The 25,366-nt window shown below is 36.2% G+C and overlaps 1 protein-coding gene across 2 annotated transcripts in view; it reads left to right on the top strand.

The window, feature by feature from the left end:
* The window catches only part of HMGCLL1 (3-hydroxymethyl-3-methylglutaryl-CoA lyase like 1), a 217,262-nt gene that overhangs the window by 144,900 nt on the left and 46,996 nt on the right, over window positions 1-25,366 (top strand). For both annotated transcript variants that reach the window (XM_049894612.1, XM_049894620.1), the window contains 2 exons: window positions 3,360-3,423; window positions 6,671-6,859. In XM_049894612.1, the coding sequence (XP_049750569.1) occupies window positions 3,360-3,423; window positions 6,671-6,859 (253 nt within the window). The remainder of the gene's footprint in view (window positions 1-3,359; window positions 3,424-6,670; window positions 6,860-25,366) is intronic.

Here is a 25,366-nt window from a genome sequence, read left to right as displayed (position 1 = left end):
CAGATGCTCCTGAAAACAACTAGAGAAAGACCATAATTTGACTGACAGCAATATTTTCATCAGCAACAACTAGGGTCAGAAGACAGTGAAATATGTTCAAAATGCTGAGAAAAAATAACAACCTAACATTCTATACCTAGCCAAACTATCATTCAAGAATGATCATGAAATAAAACCATTTCCTAACAAAATAGTTTGCAAAATTGGCCCTTGCTGGAAGAACTACTAAAGGATGTAGTTTAGTAAAAAGGACTTTGAACCAGAAGTAAAGTGTGAGTGGGATGTAAGAAGAAATTGAGAGATTGGGGCTAGAGGATTAAGCACATTAATGATAACTTGGAACCGGTCTGTGAAAAATTTAACCAAAATCAGGCCATATAAGATGAATAAAAATGTTGTTGAATAGCAGTTAGTAGACTCATGAGGTTCAATATTATCAGGCCTGTGTGTATAATGTCACCTTTTACACAGGGAGTCAATACAGCAATCCAAGTAAGACAGTGTTGCTAAGAGTTGCACCATTTGCAACCTTGGCATCATGATGGAACTTTAAAAAATATTTTAAAATATTGGTAGTTGAACTCCATAACTTCTTAATTTAATTGGTCTGGGGTGCGTCCTCAGCATCTGGATTTTTTTTTTAAGCTCCCTGGGTGATGCTGGGCAGCGAAGGTTGAGAACCACTGTGATAGATTGCTAGAGAACAGCAGAAGTTCAGAAACCGACCTTAGCCGCTTGTCAAAGCAGAGGGTGGAGCTCTTTCTGATGATCATGGGTGCCTTTTCACACTTAGGAAAAGGATTTTCACTTTAGAGCGGGGGTCAGCAAACTTCTGTAAAGGGTCAGATAGTAGATATTGTAGGTTTTGTAGGCCATATGATCTCTGTCACACTACTCAACTCTGTTGTGGTCAGGGATGGATTATCCAATAAACAAGGTATGCAGGTATGGACAAGCTTACTTGTGCTTGCTTACTAATCTGCAGTACACAATTTTAAAGATGTAGTGAAACCCATGTGAAATTATGCACTGCAGATTAGTAAGTAAACACAAGTAAACCCATGTGCTTACTGTAAGCATGTGTACACATTGCTTACTGGTTAATCTACCTCTGGTTATGGTGCTGAAGCCACAGATAATGTGTAAGCAAATGGGCTTGGCTGTATTCCAATAAAACTTTATTTACAAAAGCAGACGATGGGCCAGATTTGGCCTATGAGGCTTAGTTTGCCAACCTGCCCTTTACAGTCTTAAAATATAGTTAGGAAACCATATTCGAGAAACATCACATTAGTCTTAGAGAAAGTAACTCCTTGTGTGAATAGTCCAAACAGGTGGCCACTGACAAGCCTGTAGAAGAAAATATGAAGATAAATTCAAAACAGTGTAAAGATCAGGGAGGCTACGGGTCACTAGAGGGTAAATTTGATTAAATGAAAATGCAAGCATAGAGAGTAAACCTTATAAAAAAGGGGGTAGTTCTCACCGAGTAAGACGTTGAGAATGCACAAGAGGTTCCTTTGCTTGTTTTGATTGGCTTTGTTGGTTTTTGTTTTCCATGTTTAGAGGGGAAATGTGAATGGATGGCTGGAATTTTCTATTCATTCACATCTAGATTCTTTGGGGTCATGACACATATACCCTATTTTATCTGTATTGAAAATACTTTCCCTTTTCTGTCCTTTCTCATGTGTCACATTAGCACATGGACATTTCTTTCTCACATCTCTGGATTGAATTTGGACAGATTATCCTAAAGACAGATGCCATTGTAAGATGAACCACAAAATAAATTTAAATTATAGTATTTGAGAAAGAAGTAGATATGGGTTTTCTGTGCAGCATAATTGTCAAATATTTCTTGAATTTGTTTTCCTTTCTCTTCCCCTGCATCCCTGCCCTCATAACTGATTGCCTGAATTATAGAATTCCTTAATTTATTTTAATTCCAAATTATAACTCTTATTCCCATTTAATACCTCTGAAATTAGGTTACAGCTTAGAATCAATGAATATATATTGAATCATTGAGTATGTATTTAAATTTTACCCTAAAATCTGTTATGAAATTCGTAGTATATTTCCAAATCAATAGCATCTTAGAATCAAGGAAATATGGTATTATCTTGTCTCTTCTTTTTGCCTTATCTTTCCTCTGGCAACCATTTCCAGAGTCCAGAGAGTTATATTTCTGGAAATCAAATCTGTTCTTGTCACTACCTTATCTAATAATTTTGAGTCCCACTCCCCCCCCACAAAAAAAAAATTAAATGTGGCCTCAGAGTCCAAACTCCTTGGCATGGCATTCAAGGGCCTTGATATCTAAAGTCTTTTGTTTTCTGGCCCAAAGAACTAGCCTCTGGCCTTATTCCCCACCACTCCCTGCTCCCTCATGTGGGTTGCCTCATTCCTGACAACATCAGAGACATGATGCATTATTTTAATGCAAGCATTGCAAAATCTCTGAGGAAAGTTTACTAAAATTGAATTGGTGTTGAGCTGAAAATAGCTAAAACAGGTTTTTCTTAAAGCTTAATAATTTAAGATGGTAATGGATCATTGTCCTTGCAGAAAAGGTTTGACTTTTTATATTAGAGCAAATTACCGAAGAAGCTTACAGAATATCTTTATTTGGAGCCCTTTAAACACACACTAGACACTTCTGTGTTTGGAATGATTTAGATATACCCATGAGAGAGACACAAGGTGAACTCTGAGGTTGTGGCCAGTTCTAGGAGTTTTTGCGGTGATTAATGACGGTGTCTAAATGCGGCCAAAACATCCAGATGGGAGTAAAGAGAGAAATTCAGTTAGTTATCTACATACTGCCTATATGATTCTAAAGACCTGGATACTTAACTGTTGCATGCATGTAGTTAGTTAAATAAACTATATATTTTACTGGTATTCTCCATTTCAAATATTACTATGTTGCTATGCTGGGCCCTGGTGGCACAGTGGTTAAGTGCCTGTTAACCAAAAGGTCGGCAGTCTGAAACCACCAGCCACTCCTTGGAAACCATACAGGATAGTTCTGCTCTGCCCTGTAGGGTCACTGTGGGTCAGAATCAGCTCAACAGCCATGGGTATAATATAAACAACCTCAATATAAACACGTGTTATTTTATTCCTATCTTCCATCAAATTGTATATCAAATTGTAATTATTTGAGAGAGAAAAATATGAGTTCAATTGAAAATTGTTTTGGCTTGTCTGAAGATGAAATAATAATGAACAAATAGTGCAAAGTGAATTTTCTTGATGCTCTTTAGGCTATTTCTTCATTTAGAAAAATGGAAATTAAGAAATGACTTATACACTAGATGCATATTTATATGGATCTATTATTTTAAATTTAGGTATGTGTCTTGTGCCCTGGGCTGTCCCTATGAAGGAAACATCACACCGCAAAAAGTGACAGAAGTAAGATGCATCTCTGTTCTTTTCTGGCTGATGGTAAAATGACTTGTATTTTTTTTTAAAGTGGGCTGGTTTCCTTACCATTTGTTGTGTCAACTCAACAAAGACTAAGGTGAACCATGCTATGGGAGACTATCCCCGAAGACGTGTTTGAGAACTTAATAGTTTCATTTTAAAGAGCTCTACATAGGTTATTGCAGGCCTAAGTTAAATAACAGCTGAGTCTTACTATTTGGGTGCTCCAAATTGAAGAAATTGAAAACATCCGGTTTTGCTTTTCTTTCTTTATTTATTTTTTAATGTGAATAGAACATAGTGAGTGCCCTTTCCGCTACCCATCAGACTTTGGAACAGCTTGTGTACACACAGTTAAACTTTACTTTGGCTGCCTAGGTAAAACACCTCTGTTTTTCTCTTGCGTACTTCCATGCTTATACCAGAATATACTCGCTTTAGTGTTTTTGTTCCTTTGAGATCCTATGTATGATACTGCTGTGCTTCAAGGTTCTGTTTTTCTGGAGAAATTTTATAGCAATGGATTATAGTTGCCAAGATCCTGCTTATAGAAATTCTATTTTCTACTTCCTGTTCTTGTTTATTACCGTATTTTTTACACAAATCATGCGCAAATTCTACGTTTGTTTGCCAGCTGCTCCCTCTTCTCTCAAGGTATTTTCAGAAGCACTGCTATGCCAATTGTTTTACACGTTGCTGTATAAAGAATTAGCATAGTGCACTTACAAAAATATCTTGGGGGGGAGGGAGCAATTGGCAAACAAAAGTAGAAAGTGTGTTTTTTGCATAAAAATGTGGTAATTGATGCTACTGAATACAAAATACTGTATCTTTGAGATTAGAGTATCTCAGAAATATTTGAAGTATATTAATATGCACATGTTGCAAAGGTTTTTAATTTTCATGAAGATAGTTTAATTTTCATGACACTGGTGGTACTAAAGCAGGTAAGATGGCATTATCAGAAAATAAAAATTCAAGCAAGATAAACTTCAGTTTTCCTGAAGCCATTCCTCTTTTGAAATTTACTGCAGAATTTTTAAATGAGAGCTATCCCATGGCATATTATTTAAGCAAGACTCTTACCCATGGAGGCAGATATACTATGAAATAATGAAGGTTAAATTTTATAGTCCTTCCCTTGCACGGGGCCTGTCCAAGTTTCTGTCATTCATTTCTATTCACAATTACTTATTCTTTTCTTATAAGACATGTCCAAAATTGTGAAACATCAGACTGCACAAAACCTGGACCCACCTCTTCCTACACAACAAACCCCTTGCATTTCTTGTGCCTCATGCCATCTTTAGATGAACCACACACATACTCAGACTCTCCATTCCTCCACCAGGATGTATGAGGTGTTGCTGAAGAGAGTCATGTGGCAGGGAAATTGTAAGCATTACAAGCTCATGATCATCATGGACCTTCTGTGCTATCCTACTACATTTTGTGGTCAACTCACATTCCTACTTGCTGAAATGACTATTTTAAACTTTGTTCACTCTGTTCAAGCCTCTATACTTTCCTCTCATTTTCTACTCCCTTTCAACAGAATCCATGCTTTTGACACTTGGACATGCTCATATCTCTTTAGTCTAAAACATTTATTCCTTAATTCAGCATTCGATCAGTTATCTATCTCCATCTTCTTCCACCTAAACTTCGTAAAAGAACTGTCTACAGTAAGTTTCCATTTTCTCATGTGCCACCATCTCATCACACTCCAAGATGACTTCGAGGCCATTCACTCCTCTGAAATCCATTTTTATAAAGTCACAACTTAACCATTTGTGTCAAGGAATACAAGATCGTGTTCAGTCCTTATCTTATTTGAACTCTCAGCAGAATTTGGGGCTGGTGATCATTTCCTCTTTCCTGACACCCTTGTATTTATTTTATTTATTTATTTGCTTTCTCATCACACTATTTTTTTCATTTGATGACTTTTTTACTTCATGGACGTTCTTTGCATTTTATATTTTAGCTTCCAGGAACACACTACTTTTTGCATTTGGCGTTCCACCTGGAATACTTTTCTTATATCTTTCTTTTACACTTTCTTCAACAGGTTAATGCCTACTTTACCTTAAGGTGTCACTTAGGCCTTTCCGGCATGACAGAACTAGATAGATTTCCTTTGTTATATGCTCTTAGAATCTTATCCCTTTCTTTAAAAATTCGTATTTTTACCCTCAGTGGGTTGACTAAGGTCTGTCCCCATTTAACTCTAGGCTTGGTGACAACATGAACTATGTCTCTGTTTGTTCCCCCATTATATCCCTTCACCCAGCCCAGTGCCTGGCATAAAATAGGGACTGAAGAAATATATGTTGAATGAATGAATAACCGAGTGACCTTATACCAAGCATTGTTTAAAGTGAGTTTTATACATTCCTATTTCATTTTCACAACAAACACATGTCATTATTAACATCAAAATTATTTCCCTAGTTTTTTAGATGAGAAAATTAAGGCTTAGAAAATATGCTAAAAGACAGTGTTGTGTTGGCCATATTTTACATATTAGGGACTGAGACTTAAAGAGATTAATCTTCTGCCCAGTATCACATGACTAGCATGGGCAGGAAATAAGATTAAAATCTGGATTTATCTGATTCCAGAACCATGTCTTTGTCAGAATATCATGCTGCCTTCACACAAATTCACATGACTCTTTGAAAGTAATATTAATCACTCAACTTTAAAGGACCTTAAAATTTATCTGGCACAACTGCATCCATCTATGAGCCAGAAAAATTAGACCAAGAATATTCAGTGACTCCACCAATTAATTGCAAATCTACCTAGTGACAGGATTGAAAACTGATTGATATATCTTGACCCCTAAGCTAATGCCCCACAAAATACTGTTTCTCAAGTAAATCTATTATGCTTCTACTGGATTAAAATGTTGAGAAAAGTAAGCTTCCTGCAATTAAAATTGTAGTTTAGAATTTTATCATTGAGCATATAGAGAGTTATAGGAATATATGGCTCTCAAATATTGAGAAAAGATAACCACAGTAATGTCGTTGAAAGTTTTATATAATCCTTAGGATATGATGTGGAAAGAAAAGGATTAAAAACTAAAATACATATTTCCCACGTATTGAAGCTTTATGTAACTGATCTTAGTTGTCATTTTTACCTCTACGTGATGTTTGTTCAGGAATGACAGAGCTTGTGCCCGTTCATTCCCATTGTTTTACTAGCACTCCACCTCTCTCCACAGGTGTCTAAGAGGTTATATAGCATGGGCTGTTATGAGATCTCTTTGGGAGACACAATTGGAGTGGGAACTCCAGGAAGCATGAAGAGAATGCTGGAAAATGTCATGAAAGAAATCCCACCAGGTGCTCTTGCTGTTCACTGTCATGACACATACGGACAAGCCTTAGCAAATATCCTTACAGCCCTTCAGGTATTTCCTATTCTTTGTGTGTGTCCTTATTTTTAATATAACATTGTTGAAAGCTTTAAGGAGATAATATTTATTAAGTGTTATAAACATGATGCTTAAACAGTACCTGCCATATGACAGGCACTCAGGAAATATTTGTAACATGCACATGTTCGTTAGGGCAACAAGGTCTTTTATTACTGTTTATTTGATATGAAAAATCTGTCAGTTTGTTCATTTTAAAGTATTAATACCATCAAAGCTATGTTTACTTGTTTCAACTTCCGTATGTTTTCAGCCACAAAACTAAATAGACTGAAATATGATGGCATTTTGAGGAGTGCAAAGCACAAAATAGTGTAGACTCCTGTTGTAATCATGTAACTAATGCCCCTTTTGGTAATTTGGTGCTCCGTGATGAGAAGATACAGTGCTAAAATATAGAATCTTTTGTTTAGGATGTTTTCCTGATGTTGGGAAGCTTACTTGTAACATAACCTCTGTTTCTTATCAAGAATATTCCATTAGGTGATCAGAATTAAGAGATTTAGAAAGTTGGCAGGCCAATAATTATTTATTAAATCCTAACGACAACTCAGTTATTTTATATGTATTTATTTAAAAGAATAGAGGTCAGTAGCATTTTAAGAGTATTATTTTTAATTAATGTCAGTTTCTTAAACTCAGCCAAAACTATATTAATTATGTGTTCTTTGAACCCAAGATTTTGACAACTAAAGATAAGACTATACGAAAGCTCTTTGGTGAGACTGAAAATCAATATGTAAAGCTCAATGTCACAGTCCTAAAGTGTACAGTTGCTTGGCAGAAGTTAAAAAACAATGTGAACATCAAGCCCCACAGGGGCTTATTTTGACTTTGTAATATATGTGCACAAATCCTTACTTATCCTCTGGAAGCAGGCAAGGAATGTTGTATTGAATTGGAAAGAAGAGAAAATGTTACCCCGTGGTCTTTTGGGCGTGGGAATTTTTACAGTTTTCCTTCCCTAAGTATCCTAGTCTCTAAAACAATAAGAGAACTAGGCAGCACTTCAGGAGCCTGTGTTCAGCTGCAACTGTAATTTATTAAGTTTTCTCAAGCAAGTTCCTAAATGGCTAGTGTGTTCTCTCTCTCTTTCCTGTGAGAATATACTTTATATATGGTGACACTTTGAGAAATATATTTTATTAGCATAGTGTATATATATAATGAATGCTCGTTAATTTAGTTCTCTGTGAGATGACCTATAGTATACAATGTAGGCACTCAAACTTCTGCTTCAGGTCTCTGTTGCCTTTTGAAAATGTCCATGTGCAAACATTGCTGATGCCCCAGTGTGATTTTAATGGTTAAGGAAGGCCTGTCTAAGGAGGCAGTATTTAAAATCAGATGTGAAGAATGAGAAGGAACTAACCACAATTGCTGTACGTGTGAGGCGGGTGTGTGGAAAATGTTTCAAGCAGATGAAACAGCATTTTGGCAAAAGGCTTTGGGAGAAGGGAGGATCATGTCATAGGAACTGAGGGAAGAATAATGTATTGAGAGGAGAAAATAAAGTTTAGAAAATGTCCTGAATTAGGGAGTGTACAGTTTCTACTTCAGAAAGATGAGGACTGATATCAGGGTATTTTCCCATCACATCACAACTGTAAATGGGAATAAGCAACAACTTTGGGTCCAAGTAAGGTGCGGAGTATGGATGAGAACCTGGATAAAGCTAGGACCCCAAAAGACCACACCTTCAGTGAGAGGGTGAACCACCAAAACATTCACCCCACAAATGGAGATGCCCAGCATATTCATTTGGCACAGTCTTGGCTATGGGTCGAGAAGAAAGGCAGCGTCCTGTATTCATAACCTTTTGTTGATCCTTATGTGGGTTCAGGGCCCAAATTCACATTGCCTTCAGAATTTGAAAGGCCATGCAGATATATTTTTTTCCAAATGATACGACCATTAGGTGATGGGGAAGAATACAAATCTTTTCTGAAGGAACACATCTTCAACCCAAGCCACTGAAAACTATTTGGTGTGTGTGTGTGCATGTGCACACATGCATGCATGCATGCATGTGTGCATGTTGGGGAGGAATAGATATTCTACTCTTCACAGCTTCTATGGCAAGTAGTAGGAAATCTGTCTATAAGCATCTACTATAATCCTGTTTTCTATGTGCACAAGTTCTGTGCGTGTATGGAGGCAAGGGACAGAGGGAGGCAAGGAGTCTGGGATTGCAGTAGTATACTTTCCAGCTTTGTGCTGTACTTCCCCAGAGCCAAATTTATAGCCACAGTGTAAATAGGGAAACCCTGGTGGCGTAGTAGTTAAGAGCTACAGCTACTAACCAAAAAGTTGGCAGTTCGAATCCACCAGGCACTCCTTGGAAACTCTATGGGGCAGTTCTGCTCTGTCCTGTAGGGTCGCTATGAGTCAGAATTGACTCGACAGCAACAGGTTTATGGGTTTAGTGTAAATAGGTGGACAAGAGGCTTGTATAATAAACAACAGGACGCAAAGCCAGAGAGGCTAATATAAATGAACAATTGCAGAAATGGTCAAAAAACATGGATTTGCTTAAGGAAGCTAAAAATATTAAGTCGTAGAGCTTTTTATCTTCTCTGCCATGCACTGTCATGGACTTCATAGAGTCTGTAAGACATTGTCAACATAAGAAAGAAATATACCCTACTGCACTCTTGAAATGGTGCGCCGCTGTGAAAATCTTTAAATGTTGTAGCACTTTTATGTTTATAAAGGTAGCTGAGTGTGGTAGGTGGAATGTCTTTGCAAGAACTCACTGGTGAGGTGCATGAACTGAAGCCCTGAGTAAGAGTGAGCCCTCCAGAGCCCTCTTCTCATCCTCCTCACCTCCTCCCAGCGACAACTCAACCAGGTTTAATTGTAAAGGAGGAGAAAAAGTGTCTTGGAAAAAAGCTGACTGTGTTTAAATAGAAAGGAAATCATAGAAAATACAGCTTCATTATAAACATGGTTAACCCTGGCTTCAGGAAGCCGTGGTCATACTTCATTATTTAAAATGAAACCTTTGAAGTGCCTTCTAATAAAAATTGATGGTGGATGTGGAGTGGATATCATTTCCTTTAATTTTGGGGTGGGGAAACAGTTTACAGTGCTCCAAACTGGAAGTTAATATTAAGGCAAGGAGACATGTAATAAGTGGAAACTTGGCCACAATGGTAGGAAACAAATGAGAGTTATAAATGGAACTTCCCCCCTCAGTCTGAAAAGCACATACCAATCATGTAGTGGAAAGATCTTGGGCTCCCAGGTTTTATTGTATTTTTTTATTGTTATTATTACTTAAATATATGACTGATAGGACTAGAGATGATTGTATGGGAGGCAAAAATTCATAGTTATCAGTTATTATTGACAGTAGTTATCAGTGATTATTGAAAACCCTGGTGGCATAGTGGTTAAGAGCTACGGCTGCTAACCAAAAGGTTGGCAGTTCAAATGCGCCTGGCACTCCTTGGAAACCCTATGGGGCAGTTCTGCTCTGTCCTACAGGGTTGCTATAAGTCGGAATCAACTTGACAGCAATGGGTTTTGGTTTATTGACAGTAAAGAAACTAATCTGAGAATACAGATTTAAGTGTAGGGTGTTTAGAACCACTCAGAATCGAAAGAGAATGAAAATGAAGTGACAAAAGTGTACAGGATATTAGTAATGGAACAAATTTTCATGGCTCAATATACTTGTCTTAATTTTTTATGTGAAAATTGAGCTTCATTCTCCTGCATATTCCCAAGCTCTTAACTAAAACATCAGTTAACAAATTATTTAATCTACGTGATGCTCAATAATTGCTCTCTGTTTTTGTCCACTGAAATGATTTGAGTTTTTATGCTTGGGTAAGCCTGTAAGCCTGTTGTGGCTGAGTGGATTCCCACTCATAGCGACCCTATAGGACAGAGCAGAACTGCCCCATAGGGCTTCTTAGGAGCAGCTGCTGGATTCGAACTGCTGACCTTTTGGTTAGCAGCCAAGTTCTTAGCCACTGTGTCCCCAGGGCTCCATAATTGGGTAAGAGCAAAATAAAACAAATGAGATCCAGTATCACAAATAACAGTCACATGTTAATTGGTATCATAGAGACAAAACAGAACAGGCAATATCTAGCCTTCTTCTGAAGAAATATGTGCCTTTTTTTTTCCTCTTAAACTTAAGTATCCTTTTTGATAATGTGCTTTTCTTCATAATGTTTTCCATATGTTTATTATTCTTTTTTAGGAAGACCAAATTATTTACCTAATTTTTACATCAAAAACATTCTTTTTTTATATTGACTCTAAACCATGTTTAAATGCTGAAAATAGTCAATCTTTCTTCATGCATTTTGTTCTGAGGGTCTCAAAAACAATTTTTAAAATTGTCATCAATAGCCAGATGAGCCTCTGTTTCTCAGTTCCTTATCTGTAGAATGGATGTAATGATACTTACCTCCCCAGATTTTGCAAAAATGACGTGAAATGAGATGTCAAGTTTCTAGAACAATGACTTGGTAACAGTGCACTTGATTAATACTATTATTGTAATCGTTATTGATATGTTTATTTGAAAAAATTATTCATAATAATAATAATAACTAATAACTTTTATTCAGATAGCTTGTGAGTAGAGTCCAGATACATAAGGTATTGCATTAACAAATTTGTTTTATAAATACATGCTTTTGGACCCAGGAGAATCCCCAAAACATTGAAAAGTTAGAATAACTTTCTTGGGACACAGAAACTGAGTAGATCAGAGGTGGATCCCCGGGGAGCAGGTAAGCAGAGAAGCAGAGTCAATGGACCACGCAACTGAGAGAGTGAAGATGGAGACGGTAGGTGCCTGGAGACTTCACTCCCAGAAGGCCTAGTGTTGTGCTTTTAGCTTTATTTTCTTGTAATTCCCCACTGTCCTCCCAATGGGTAGTTGCATTTTTCACTTAAAACTTTCAGCCAATGTCATGCTAAGACATTGACTTTTCTAGTAGCTATAAAATATGATATTAGGAAAGCCTCGTATTTTTCTAGGTTCCCATTTGCTAATAGAGAAAAGAAGGCTGCTAAATTGGAGTAACATGTTCATATGTTTTTAAAGAAATTTTCTTCCTCATTTCAAAGCAGATACAGTTAATCGAAATATGATTGCTCTTCTTAGCAATTTTGACTTAATTCATATGTGACCATATGAATTCCAAAAATTAGATTCATTGATGTGTCTTTGTCTTTACTACTAATTGGATCAAGTAAGACAGAAATCCCGAGCTGCTTTTGTCACTTTGTTTTCTTTGCTCATAATAATGCATGTTTTGAATCAGGAGGACAGACAGGTCTTGATTAATTTTTACATTAAAAAAAACTTCTTAACTTAAAATTAATCTTTATCACTATTATTCCTTTAGGAAAAAAATAATAATATGATCTATTCAAACGATTATTTTTCTTCTCAGTCTGGTCTTTCTTCTCTTTAAGACTTACCTTTGGCTTTTATATTATTGGTTAGGGTTGGGGCCAGAATATGATATGGTTTTTCCCTTGACATAAGAGATGGAAATTTCAGATTTCATTACATTTTCTAACACCTCTCCTTTCCATTCTATAAATGTCTCATATTATTATTTTAATCTTGTTTTCAACCAGGTACTTGTCACATCTCTCTCTACACATGTGGCTTTAATTTGGAAATCTTGTTGTTATGCCCTGTTGTTTATATAAAAATTCAATAAGCTTTTCATTTTCTTGTTCATTTTCATGCTTCTTTTTTTTCTCAGTTTTTTCTTTTGCAAGTTTATATTTACAAGGGAATTTTATGCAATACACTTTTGACCCCGAAAGTAATGTAACAAAGACTTTTACCTTTAGAATATAGGTTTGAAATTCTTGGTTTGGGGTTGAACATAAAATATTATTCTTATGACAGTGCTTTAGCTTAACGTAATGCAACCAGTTAATGGTTATATGCCCAGCACTGGTGTGTGTGTGTGTATATATACATATATACCCAGTGCCATAGAGTCGATTCTGACTCATAGCGACCCTATAGAACAGAGTAGAACTGCCTCATAGAGTTTCCAAGGAGTGCCTGGCGGATTCGAACGGCCAACCCCTTGGTTAGCAGCTGTAACACTTAACGACTACACCACCAGGGTTTCCAACATATATATACACACACAATATATATCCACAGTTGGAACCATTACTAGCTTTGATAGCCAAAAGTGAAGACTGTTGGTGTTATTGTTGAATGACTTTTTCATATTTGCCAAAATATCGCCTAGTTCTGGGTTTGAACTAGGTGCGAATAATACACACTGATATGTCACACTGGTTCATTCTTATAAGAGTACTTCTCCATGTAGAACGCCAGTATCATTCGAGGTTAGATTCAGCTTGAAAGACAATGGAAGGTGAGGAGTTTAGTAATTGCATATCAAACACATGGAATTCCTATCAGGAAGCTATAAAATTTGTTTTTTTTTTTAAATATATAACAATATTGAATGGAAATTTTATCAGTTCTGACCATTTATAATTATATTATGAATTATTTTAAAATAACCACTTAACCAAAAATATCTGTTGGCTATCTTCTGTGTGAGAGTCTCTCTGCTACTAGTCTTTATTAGGAGGCCTGGTTGCACAGCAGTTGAGTGCTCAGCTGCTAATTGAAATGTCGGCAGATCAAGCCTACCAGCTGCTCTAGGGTAGAAGGATGTGGCAGGGAGAAAGATGTAGCAGTCTGTTTCCGTAAAGCTTACAGCCTTGGTTAGAAACCGCATGGGGCAGTTCTACTCTGCCCTACAGGGTTACTATGAGTTGGAATCGACTGGACGGCAATGGGTTTAGATTTTTTATTAGTCTTTTTATCAGATTATTCTTGATTAAATTTATATATTTATTTTTTCTAATTGAATTTTAAATAAGTTTCCCCAAAACCCCATCTCCCAAATATCCATTACATTAAATACATAGATTAATTTAGAAAGAATTGACTTCATAATAATATCTCTCCATCCAAGAAATTGGTGTCGGTTCCCATTTTTTCAGGTTGTTTGCATAAAAAATGAATTTGGTGATTTTCTTTCCGTAGAAGAACTATAAATTTAGATTTCTTCCATGTTTGAGAATCACGGTAATATATGTTTCTGTTTTTGTTCCTAATTTTGAGCTGCTGCTTTCTTCTGTTGTATCAGTCTCTCTTCCTCCCTTCATTCACAAATTATGAGTCTCCCCAAAGTTTATTTCCTCGTTAAACAGGAATACTTCACATTTCTCAGGACAGTCTTATATTTATTTGTTTTTAAAGCATTTACATTTATTTGTATTAAATGTATGAATACCTTGGGCAGTTTCTTCAGAAAAAGGCCTCATTGTAGGATACGGAAAATGTTTTTATGACGTCAGTTTCCCAAGGTAAAAAAGCTGAGGTTTGAGGAGGATGCTTTGAGAATTAGGTTCCCTTTACTTTGATCTCACAGTAACTACAGATAACTAAATAAAGCTCACATTTCTTAGTAAAAATGTTTTCAATTCAGTAAACATTCTTAAAGGAAACATTTGTTTCAGTAACCAAAACCCACTGTTTTCAGTGGAATGTCCAAATTAAAAGAATACTGTTTCCACTCAGTAAGGAAAGAAAATGTTATTTATTTTTCTACATAGACATTTTGGATCCCTTCCTCTTGAAAATACACAAGACTTTATAGATAACAGACCTTACAGTGAAAAGCATCAGTACCTACTTTAGCTGTAAGGAGGCCTACAGAGTTATTTAAAAAGATTATCCATAGCTGAATTCACTAGGAAGAAATGAAATATTGAAAAGAAGGGAAATTCTTTCATGTTGCTAAAACATAACTTCAAAAAGGTTGAAGGAAACTTTTTAAGTTTTACTCTGCTTCATCATTGCCTCACTTGGTTTAAAAAAAAAAAAAAGACAAAGAACTCCACAAGGGTCAAGGATTCCTAGGATGTATGATGAAAAAATGGTTATGAGATGGCAATAATTCAAAGTAATTGTGATTAAGGAATGCTAACGTGCTTGCCAGTGTGGTGTTGGTGTTTGTTTGCTTATTTAAAATGGTAGTGTCTTACTGTTACATCAGGGAATGAAAAGTTTGTTCCTGGCTGAAAGTACAGATACCAAAAACCAAACCAGTCCCTACAGGACAGAGTAGAACTGCCCCATTGGGTTTCCAAGGAGTGGCTGGTGGATTCCAGCTGCCAATCTTTTGGTTAACAGCCGAGGTCATAACCACTGTGCCACCAGGGCTGTTAATTTATGGTATAAGTGTGAAGATATGTCTAAGTTGTGAAGAAGTATAGATGAAACCACTGTTCCTTGAAAAAAATTTTGTGTGTGTGTTGACTAAAAAAATGGAAGAAACAGTGAAAGGGAGAAAGATGAAGAGGAGCCTGTCTTGAGCATTAAACTTTAAATGTGTGATTGAAAAGGGAACATTAGTGAGGAGATATCTTAAGACAAGCATATGTATTGTTTTTCCTTTCAGTTTCATTGCAGGAAGTTAGATAGATACACCTATATGTGCATAAATAAATATATACATGAATAAATAACATAAATCATCAAATCGATGACCTGATGGCTTACAGTTCTAAACTGTGAGAGTGTACATGAAAATCTTGGTTTGTTGTGGATTTTAATGAAGTGTTAACTCATCTATCAAAGTGAGTTTCCATTCTTGCATGGCAAAAATAGGCTGGAAATAAGTATCAGGTGTTCTTGTGCACCTGAGAGTTGATTCCAATGCGTGGTAACCCTATGTGACAGAATAGAACTGCCTCATAGGGTTTCCTAGGCTATAATCTTTACGGGACCAAATTGCCACGTCTTTCCACCATAGAACAGCTGGGATACTGTTCGAACATACAACCTTTCTGTTAAGCAGCTGAGTGCTTAACCATTGCACTACCAAGGCTTCTAAGTTGCAAGTATCATCTTTATACAGGACATGCCTTCTTTAGTTCACACAGACCAGGCTTGCCCTAAGATCTGTATCCAGGTGGTTCAAATGGTTAACACACTTGGCTGCTAAGTGAAAGGTTTGAGTCTATACAGAAGTACCTTGGAAGAAAGGCCTGAAGATCTACTTCTGAAGAATCAGCCACTGAAAACTCAATGGAACGCAGTTCTACTCTTACCACGTGAGGTCACCAGGAGTCGCACTAACTTGATGGCAACTGGCTTTACATCCAGCTTGCATCTTGTATCCATTTACTTGCCTCACCTTTATAAGCATTTGAGTTTTAGAAACCTGGTCTAAATTTTTTAAGGAGGACATGGTGGTAGTGGAAGTGGGGAATTGTAAATTGGCAAACAGAAATCTGGGCTCCTTAGTAATACAGTATCCAAACAAAAAGGAACGGCCATCTTCAGAAAGTAGAGAAATTCTGGATTAGATTGGTAGTAGAAGTCAGGGTGATTTGGGAAGTGGAAGTTACGATGAATCCTGCTGAAGTATAATGAGTTTAAGTGAGTAAAAATAGTAGCTACACAGGTTCACATTTGTAAATATCTTCTTGTATATCATTTTAACCATTAGGCCTCCATGCACTGAAGTAGTTTTTTGCTTTTTTTTTTTCATTTTAAAAAAGGAAATCATTAAATGTTTACAAGTAAATATCCGCAATGTACCGACTTGCTGTATGCATGAAAAAGATATGGAATAAAGATAAAAATAAAGAAAAAGAGGATACGATTACGTGAGGCTCATTTGTGGTTACAATAATGAAAGGGGTATGATGAGAGTGACAGGGATTTAGTAATTTCATCTTCCCTGAAAATGGTTCAGGAAATTTATTAAATCTGTCCAGATTTTATTAGGACTCCATATTTCAAATCAACCACACCCCATGCTTTCAGACTTATTCCAACACATAGTATAATGCAAACTCATATGCAGCACCCAGATACAAGCTTAATATAAGACAAGTGTGCCATTTATATGTGTTTGAAGTGTTTTTACATGTTGTGGTATAGAAAAAAAGATTGAATTGCAGTGGCTAGACTGACTGATAGCAAAGGCTTCCATAAAGAACATGGAAAGGTCAGTCAAGGGCTCTCCTGTTGCATAATGAGTGATCCATGTATGAAGCCCAAGCCTAGTGTGGATGGTCCCTGAATACATCAATTCAGCCTCTTCAGCTGTCAAATGAAAGAGTTGACTGGATGATCTGTGATTTGATTCTCTTTAAGCTGAGACTTGGTTTAATACCTAAGACACTTAAAGCTATGCAGTTGTTGTTAACTGTCATCAAGTCAGCTCTCAACTCATGGCAGCCCCATGCACAGTGGAACCTAGTGCTGCCTGGTTCTGCACCACCACCATGATCTGTTGCAGATTGTATCTTTATGATCCATAGAGTTTTCACTGGTTGACTTTTAGAAGTAGATTGCCAGGCCTTTCTTCCTAGCCTGTCTTAGTCTGGAAGCTCCGCTGAAACCTGCTCAGCATTATAGCAAGATGCAGGCTTCCACTGACAGAAGGGTGGTGGCAGCACATGAGGTGCATTGGCCAGTCTGCTGCCTGGAAAGAGAGAATTTTACCTGTGAATCTCCACTGCTTCATAGTTCAATGAATTGTCAGCCCCCTGTAATGAAAGTGATAAATGAAGAGGCACAAGGACACATCAGAGCCATGGTTTTCCTTTCTTTGAATTTAGTTGGAGAGATACTAGTGAAGAATAAATTTTAAGAGGAAGATTTTTCCCTGAACATGATGAATTTATCTATTATTCTTAAGACAAAACTAACTGAAGTAGAACAATCAGTCAGTATAAATAATCTCAGGTGAGAATAACCCAAATAAGAATTAGTTTAATAATAATTAGTTAAACAAGATGTCTACTTAAAGCACAAATATTGACTCTTGTTCAGCATATAAGACAAAAAAAAACTGATCTTCAATTGTCTCTTACTATTGCTTTTGAGATTTTTCTATAGCATTGAAAACAATGAACAAATAAAGTGTTCAGACATCTGTGTGATTCCTAACCCAGACCTATGTCTGATTTTGGCTTTCCTCCAAATAACATTTTCATCATTCAGGAACAATTTTTTTTTTAATTAGATGCAATGTTTTTGTAATAAATTTCAAATTGTATTTAGAACTTTTATTTGCTCTTTTATGGCCCATTCACCCAAGAAAAATAAGCTGCCACCATTGTATGTGTAGGATTTCTTTTTATCATATCTGACAGGTCAAACCCATAAGTTCATTCATATATGTTGTTGTTGTCCTCAAGTCAATCCCAACCCATGGCAGCCATGTGCTATTTAATTTCTTTTTTTTTTTACTTCTTTCTTCCCATTTAAAATCTATGTAGAAATTCAGCTCAGATTGTTTCATCAATGAATTATTCAAAATATTTAAGATAGAAATAATAATCTCAAACATATTTTCTGAAGAATAGAAAAAAGATGGAAACTTTTCAATTCATTTTTATAATAGATATAATTCACACTCCAGAAAGTTCACCTCTTTAAAATAGACTTCAGTGGTTTTAATATATTCTAAAAGTTTTCCATCCATTAACAGCTATCAAATTCCACAACTTTTTTATCACCCCCAAAAGAAATTTCATATGCACTAGCTGTCATTCCCCATTCTTCCCTCCCTTCAGCCCATGACAACCACTAAATTATTTTTTGTCCTTATGTATTTGCCTATTATGACCATTTCATATAAATAGAATCACCCAATATGTGTCCTTTTCTCTTTAACTTCTTTCATTTTGCATAGTGTTTACACAATTCGTCTTCGTTGTCTCAGGTATCAGTGTCTCATTACTTTCTACGGCTGAATAATATTCCATTGTGAGTATATCACATTTTGTTAATCCATATAGGGTCACTATGAGTCAAAATCGACTCGATGACAACAGGTTTATTCATCAACTGATCGATCTTTGGGTCATTTCCACTTTTTCACGACTACGAGTAATGCTCATGTTGTGTACAAGTTGTCGTTTGGACATATGCTTTTAATTCTCTTGGGAACTGAAGTTCCCAAGCAGTGGATTTGCTTGTTGTGTGGTAACTCTATGTTTAACATTTCAAAGAACTGCCAAACTATTGTCCACAGTGGCTGCACCATTTCACCATTTTATATTCTCATCAACAACAGAGAAAGGTTCCAGTTTTTTGTTGTTGTTTATTTTGTTTTTTCGTTTGTTCTGTTTTGTTTGTCCTTCCATTTTATTACAAACATCCTGGGAGGTGCAAAGTAAGTGGTACATTTTCAGGGTATTTTCATTTCCGTAATGATTAATGGTGTTGAGTATCTGTTCATGTGCTTATTGATCATTTCTGTATCTTCTATGGAGAAATGCCTATTCATATTATTTTCCCATTTTTTATTTGGGTTATTTGTCTTTTAATGTTAAATGGTAAGACTTCATTCTATATTCTGGATACAAGTCCTTTATCAGATGTAAGATTTGCAAAGATTTTCTTCCATTCTGTGAGCTGTCTTTTTATTGGTATTGTCCTTTACAGCACAAAAGTTGTCAATTCTAATGAAGTCCAATTTATCTATTTTTTTTAATTAAAAAAAATATATTTCTTTTTGAATATTTTATTGTGTTTTAGGTGAAAGTTTACACAGCAAATAAGGTTCCCATTTAACAATTTTGTACAAATTTTTCCATGACATTGGTTACAATTTTCGCAACGTGTCAGCATTGTCATTATTTCTATTCTTTTTGTTCTTTTTCTATTTATCTAGCTTCCCTGCCCCTCCTTGCCTTCTCATCTTTGGTTTTGCGTAACTGTTAACCATTTGGTCTTGTATAGCTGATTGTTTAAGGCTGATATTGTTTATTTTATAAGCCAAACTACTATTTGGCAGAAACGAGACTTCTGGGAGTGGCTTCAGTTCCAAGTTAAAAGGGTATCTTAGGACGATAGTCTCGGCGGTTCTTCTAGTCTTTATCAGTCCAGTAAGTCTGGTGTGTTTTTAGAACTTTGAATTTTGTTCTACATTTTTCTCTTATCCAGGGCCTTCTATTGTGTCCTTGGTCAGAATGGTTGGTACTGGTAGGTGGGCACCATTTAGTTCTTCTGGTCTCAGGGTAGAAGAGGCCATAGTTCATGTGGGCTGTTAGTCCTGTGGACTTGTTTCTTCTTTGAGTCTTTGATTTCCTTCATTCTCTTTTGCTCCATGAAGAGATCAATAGTGGTGTCTTAGATGGCTGCTAACAAGCTTTTAAGACCCCAGATACTACTCACCAAACTAGGATGTAGAATATTATCTTTATGAACTATGTTATACCAATTGACTGAGTTGTCCCATGAGACTAGGGCCCCAAGCCCTTTAACCCAGTAAACCAATCCCATAAGGTATTTGCATATGTCTAAGAGGTCTCCATAACTGTGCCCCCTGTGTGTTTTTTTATGTATATGAATACATATGTAGCACACCCGAACATGGTGTACTTATGCGTACAGATATCCCTATATATGCACGTGCATGTACTCACATATACCACCCTATACACGTAGAGAATACACACCTACCTCTGTAACCACACACATAGTTTTGGTCTTTATTATTGTTGTTGCAAAGTTGTATATGTTATAACATTTACTGTATTTGCCCTTTATTCTTGCATACCTTTCAGTGTCATCATTTAAGTTGTGATGATTTCTCCCATATTGTGTATTACCTTTCCCATCACCAGAAATAACAGATACCTTTTTTTTTTTTTTAATATCCAGCAAGTGATTCCCCTTCTTGTTCTCATCCCTGGTAACCATTCAAAAATGTTATTTTCTGTGTGTATCCCTATTCTTGACTTTTTATAAAAGTGAGACCATACAATATTTCTCCCTTCATGGTTGACTTATTTTATTCAGTATAATGCCCTCTAGATTTGTCCATGTTATGTTTCATGGACTCATCATTATTCTTTATAGTTGCATAGTATTCCATTGTATACGTATCATAATTTGTTGATCCATTCATCTGTTGATGGACACTTAGGTTGTTTCCATCTTTTGCTATTGTGAATAATGCTGCAATGAAAATGGGTGTGTATATGTCTATTCGTGTCAGTGCTCTTATATCTCTAGGATACATACCTAGTAGCGGGATTGCTATATCATAAGGTGTTTCTATTTCTAGCTTTTTGAGGAAGCACCCTACCAATTTCTGTAGTGGTTGTGGCATATTACAATCCCACCAGCAGCATATAATAGTTCCAGTCTCCCCACAACCTCGCCAGCATTTGCTGTTTTCTGTTTTTTTTTTTTTCAGTGTCATTCTTGTAGGGGTGAAATTGTAGTTTTGATTTGCAACTCTCTAAAGGCTATAGAGTTGCTATGAGTTGGAATTGACTCGATGGCAACAGGCTTTTTTGTTTTGTTTTGTTTTGTTTTGTTTTTAATGGTTAATGGGGAACCCTCATTGTGCAGTGGTTAAGCACTTGGCTGCTAACCAAAAGGTTAGCAGTTTGAATTCACGAGTCACTACTTGGAAACCCTATGGGGCAATTCTACTCTGTCCTATTTAGCCACTATGAGTCAGAATCAACTCGACAGCAATGAGTTTTTTTTTTGTTGTTTTTGTTTAATGGCTGATGGTCATGAGTATCTCAGTATATGTTTTTTAGCTGCCTGAATATCCTCTTTGGTGAAGCGTCTGTTCATGTACTTTACCTGTTTTTTAACTGGATTATTTGTCTTTTTGCCACTGAGGTATTGAAGTTTTCTATATATTTTAGAGATTAGACCCTTGTCAGATATGTCTCCGCCAAAGATTTTTGCCCTGTCTGTAAGTTCTCTTTTCACTCTTTTGGCAAAGTCCTTTGATGGGCTTAAGTATTTAATTTTTAGGAGGTCTCATTTATCAAGGACCTGTACTATAATGAACTATAATGGTGCTTCTAATTTTCTGATAATTTTCCTCTTGTTAAATAAATGCATTAAAAGATATTTTGATAACTCCAGCCAACATGATGGTCCAGTGATAACAAGCAGGTAATGAAATACAGGGTGTTCTGAAAAGCTTAGTGCAATTTTAAGCTTTTAATAAAGTGCACGCAGAAGCCCCAGGGCACTGCAGCAGAAGTATAAATGCTATCACACTTTTAAAAACTCATTTGAAAGTTTAGGTATCTTTTGCACTTGCTTAATTTTTGGAATTTTAAATATACTTTTAATTTTAATTTTTTGTTTCAGCCCCTCTTGAAGATGGCAAACATTAACTGAAATAAAGAATTAAAATCAAAAGCATACTTTTCAAAATTTACAAAACTGGATGAGTTTAAAAGAAACTTTAATAGTTAAACTTTCAAATGATATTTTGTAAGTTTGTAGTGTTTATACTTCTACAGTTATCAGAGCTTAAAATTGCGCTAAGACTTTTGGGACACCTTGCATCTCCATAGAAGTGCCCTCTTCTTTACTTTTTTAAATAGTTTTTAGCAGGTTTGTGCAGTGTTTATCTGCTTTGAACACCTAAGTTTCTTTTCTCTAGATTTGGTGAAGGAAGATTACGAAGAGCAGTATAATTCACATGTAATAAAAGATTGGACCCTAACCGTGGTAGATGATATGAAAAAAATTTTTTATCCTACATGTTAACCTACGTGTAGTGTCCCACTTCATGTCTTATTGTTTAAAGAGGGAACTTTATACAAACCCTAGGAACCCTAACTTCAGGCTTTAAAGGGCAAGGAGTAAGTAATTTTAGGAGATTGATAACAATGTCACTTAAATTTGAAATATTAAAAAAAATATGTAATGTTCTCACCTTTCTCCTATTTCTTTCTCCTATCTCTTTCTCCTGTCCCTTTCTCCTATCTCTTCAAATGAACATCCTAGGAATTTTATTTGTATACAAAACATTTATGGGCCAGGAATACTTTCTCTTGTTATAGCAAACTTAACATTATATTGAGTGCTGCAGGTTCTATCACTTTTAAAGGACAGAAGCATAAGTGATAAATAATGGAATATAAAATATTACAATCTATCACCTCAAAAATATTATTTATGGAGTTTGGAGCATGGAAACTAAAATATTGATTGTAGTTTTAATTTGAAAAGAATGCTACAAAAGAATGTTTATATTAAAAGAAAAGCTAATAAAACTCTATTCTAACTAAAACCCCATTATAGAAGGAACTGGCAGTCTACTTCTGAAAAAACTGGCGGTGAAAACCTTATAAATAGCCGCAGAACATTGTCTGATACAGGGACAGAAGATAAGCCCCGCAGGTTGGAAGACACTCAAAACGACTGGGGAAGAGCTGCCTCCTCAAAGTAGAGTCAACCTTAATGACATGGATGGAGTCAAGCTTTCAAACCTTCATTTGCAGATGTTCCACGACTCACAATGAGAAGAGAGAGCTGCAAACATCCATTCACCATTCATAATAAGAACATGGAATGTACGAAGTATGAATCCAGGAAAATTGGAAATCGTCAAAAATGAAACGGAGCTCATAAACATCGATATCCTCCGCATTAGTGAGCTGAAATGGACTGGTATTGGCCATTTTGAGTCAGACAATCATATGGTCTGTTATGCCAGGAATGACAAATTGAAAAGGAAAGGTGTTGTATTCATCATCAAAAAGAACATATCAAGATCTATCCTGAAGTACAAGACTGTCAGTGATAGGATAATATCTGTATGCCTACAAGGAAGACCAATTAATACAACTATTATTCAAATTTATGCACCTAGCCACTAAGGACAAAGATGAAGAAATTGAAGATTTTTACCAACTTCTTCAGCCTGAAATTGATAGAAAATGCAATCAAGATGAATTGATAATAACTGGTGATTGGAATGTGAAAGTTGGAAACAAAGAAGCATCCAAAAAGAAAAAACCAAACCCAGTGCCGTCGAGTCGATTCCGACTCATAGTGACCCTGTAGTAGTTGGAAAATATGGCCTTGGTGATACAACAATGCTGGAGATGGCATGATAGAATTTTACAAGACCAGCGACTACTTGATTGCAACTACTTTTTTCAACAACATAAACAGCGACTGTACACATGGCCCTCACCAGATGGAATACACAGGAATCAAATCGACTACATCTGTGGAAAGAGATGATGAAAAAGCTCCATATTATCAGCCAGAACAAGGCCAGAGGCCAACTGTGGAACAGACCATCAATTGCTTCTATGCAAGTTCAAGTTGAAGTGGAAGAAAACTAGAACAAGTCCACAAAAGCCAAAGCATGACTTTCAGTATATCCCACCTGAATTTAGAGACCATATTTTTTTTATCACGAATAGATTTGAGGCATTTAATGCTAGTGACTGAAGACCAGACCAGTTGTGGAATGACAACAAGGACATCATATGTAAAGAAAGCAAGAGCTCATTAAAAAAACAGGAAAGAAAGAAAACACCAAAATGGAGGTCAGGAGAGACTCTGAAACTTGCTCATGATCTTAAAGTAGCTAAAGTGAAAGGAAGAAATGATGAAGTTAAGATCTGAACAGAAGGTTTCAAAAAGTGGCTCAAGAAGACAAAATAAAGTATTATAATGAAATGTGCAAAGACCTGGAGATAGAAAACCGAAAGGAAAGAACATGTTCAGCATTCCTCAAGCTGAAAGAACTGAAGAAAAACATCAAGCCTCGAGTTGTAATAGTGAAGGATTATATGAGGAAAATATTAAACAACACAGGAATATATCCTAGAGAAATAAGAGCCTTTACACAAACAGATATATGCACACCCATGTTCATTGCAGCACTGTTTAAAATAGCAAAAAGAGGGAAGCAACCAAGGTCCCCATCAGCAGACAAATGGATAAATAAATTATGGAATATTCACGCAACAGAATTCTACACATCGATAAAGAACAATGATGAATCCATAGAACATTTCATAACATGGAGGAATCTGGAAGGCATTATGCTGAGTGAAATTAGTCAGTTACAAAAGGACAAGTATTGTACGAGACCACTATTATAAGAACTGAAAAAATAGTTTAAACAGAGAAGAAAATATTCTTTGATGGTTATGAGAACGGGGAGGGAGGGAAGGAGAGGGGTTCTCGCTAATTAAATAGTAGATAACAATTATTTTAGGTGAAGGGAAAGACAATACACAATACAGGAGAGGTCAGCACAACTGGACTAAACCAAAGGCAAAGAAGTTTCCTGAATAAACTGAACACTTTGAAGGCCAACGTAGCAGGGGCTGGGGTTTCGGGACCATGGTTTCAGGGGACAGCTAAGTAAATTGGCATGATAAAATCTATTAAGAAAACATTTTATATCCCACTTTGGAGAGTGGCATCTGGGGCCTAAAACACTAGCAAGCAGCCATCTAAGATTCTTCAATTGGTCTCAACCCACCTGGAGCAAAGGAGAATGAGGAACACCAAAGACATAAGGTAATTGTGAACCCAAGAGACAGAAAGGGCCACATTAACCAGAGACTCCATCAGCCTGAGACCAGAAGAACTAGATGGTGCCTGGCCACAACCAATGACTGCCCTGACAGGGAACACAACAGAGAACC

This window comes from Elephas maximus, chromosome 1, assembly GCF_024166365.1.
Source record: "Elephas maximus indicus isolate mEleMax1 chromosome 1, mEleMax1 primary haplotype, whole genome shotgun sequence".
Taxonomy (NCBI): domain Eukaryota; kingdom Metazoa; phylum Chordata; class Mammalia; order Proboscidea; family Elephantidae; genus Elephas; species Elephas maximus.
This window is presented reverse-complemented; position numbering and strand designations above follow the sequence as displayed.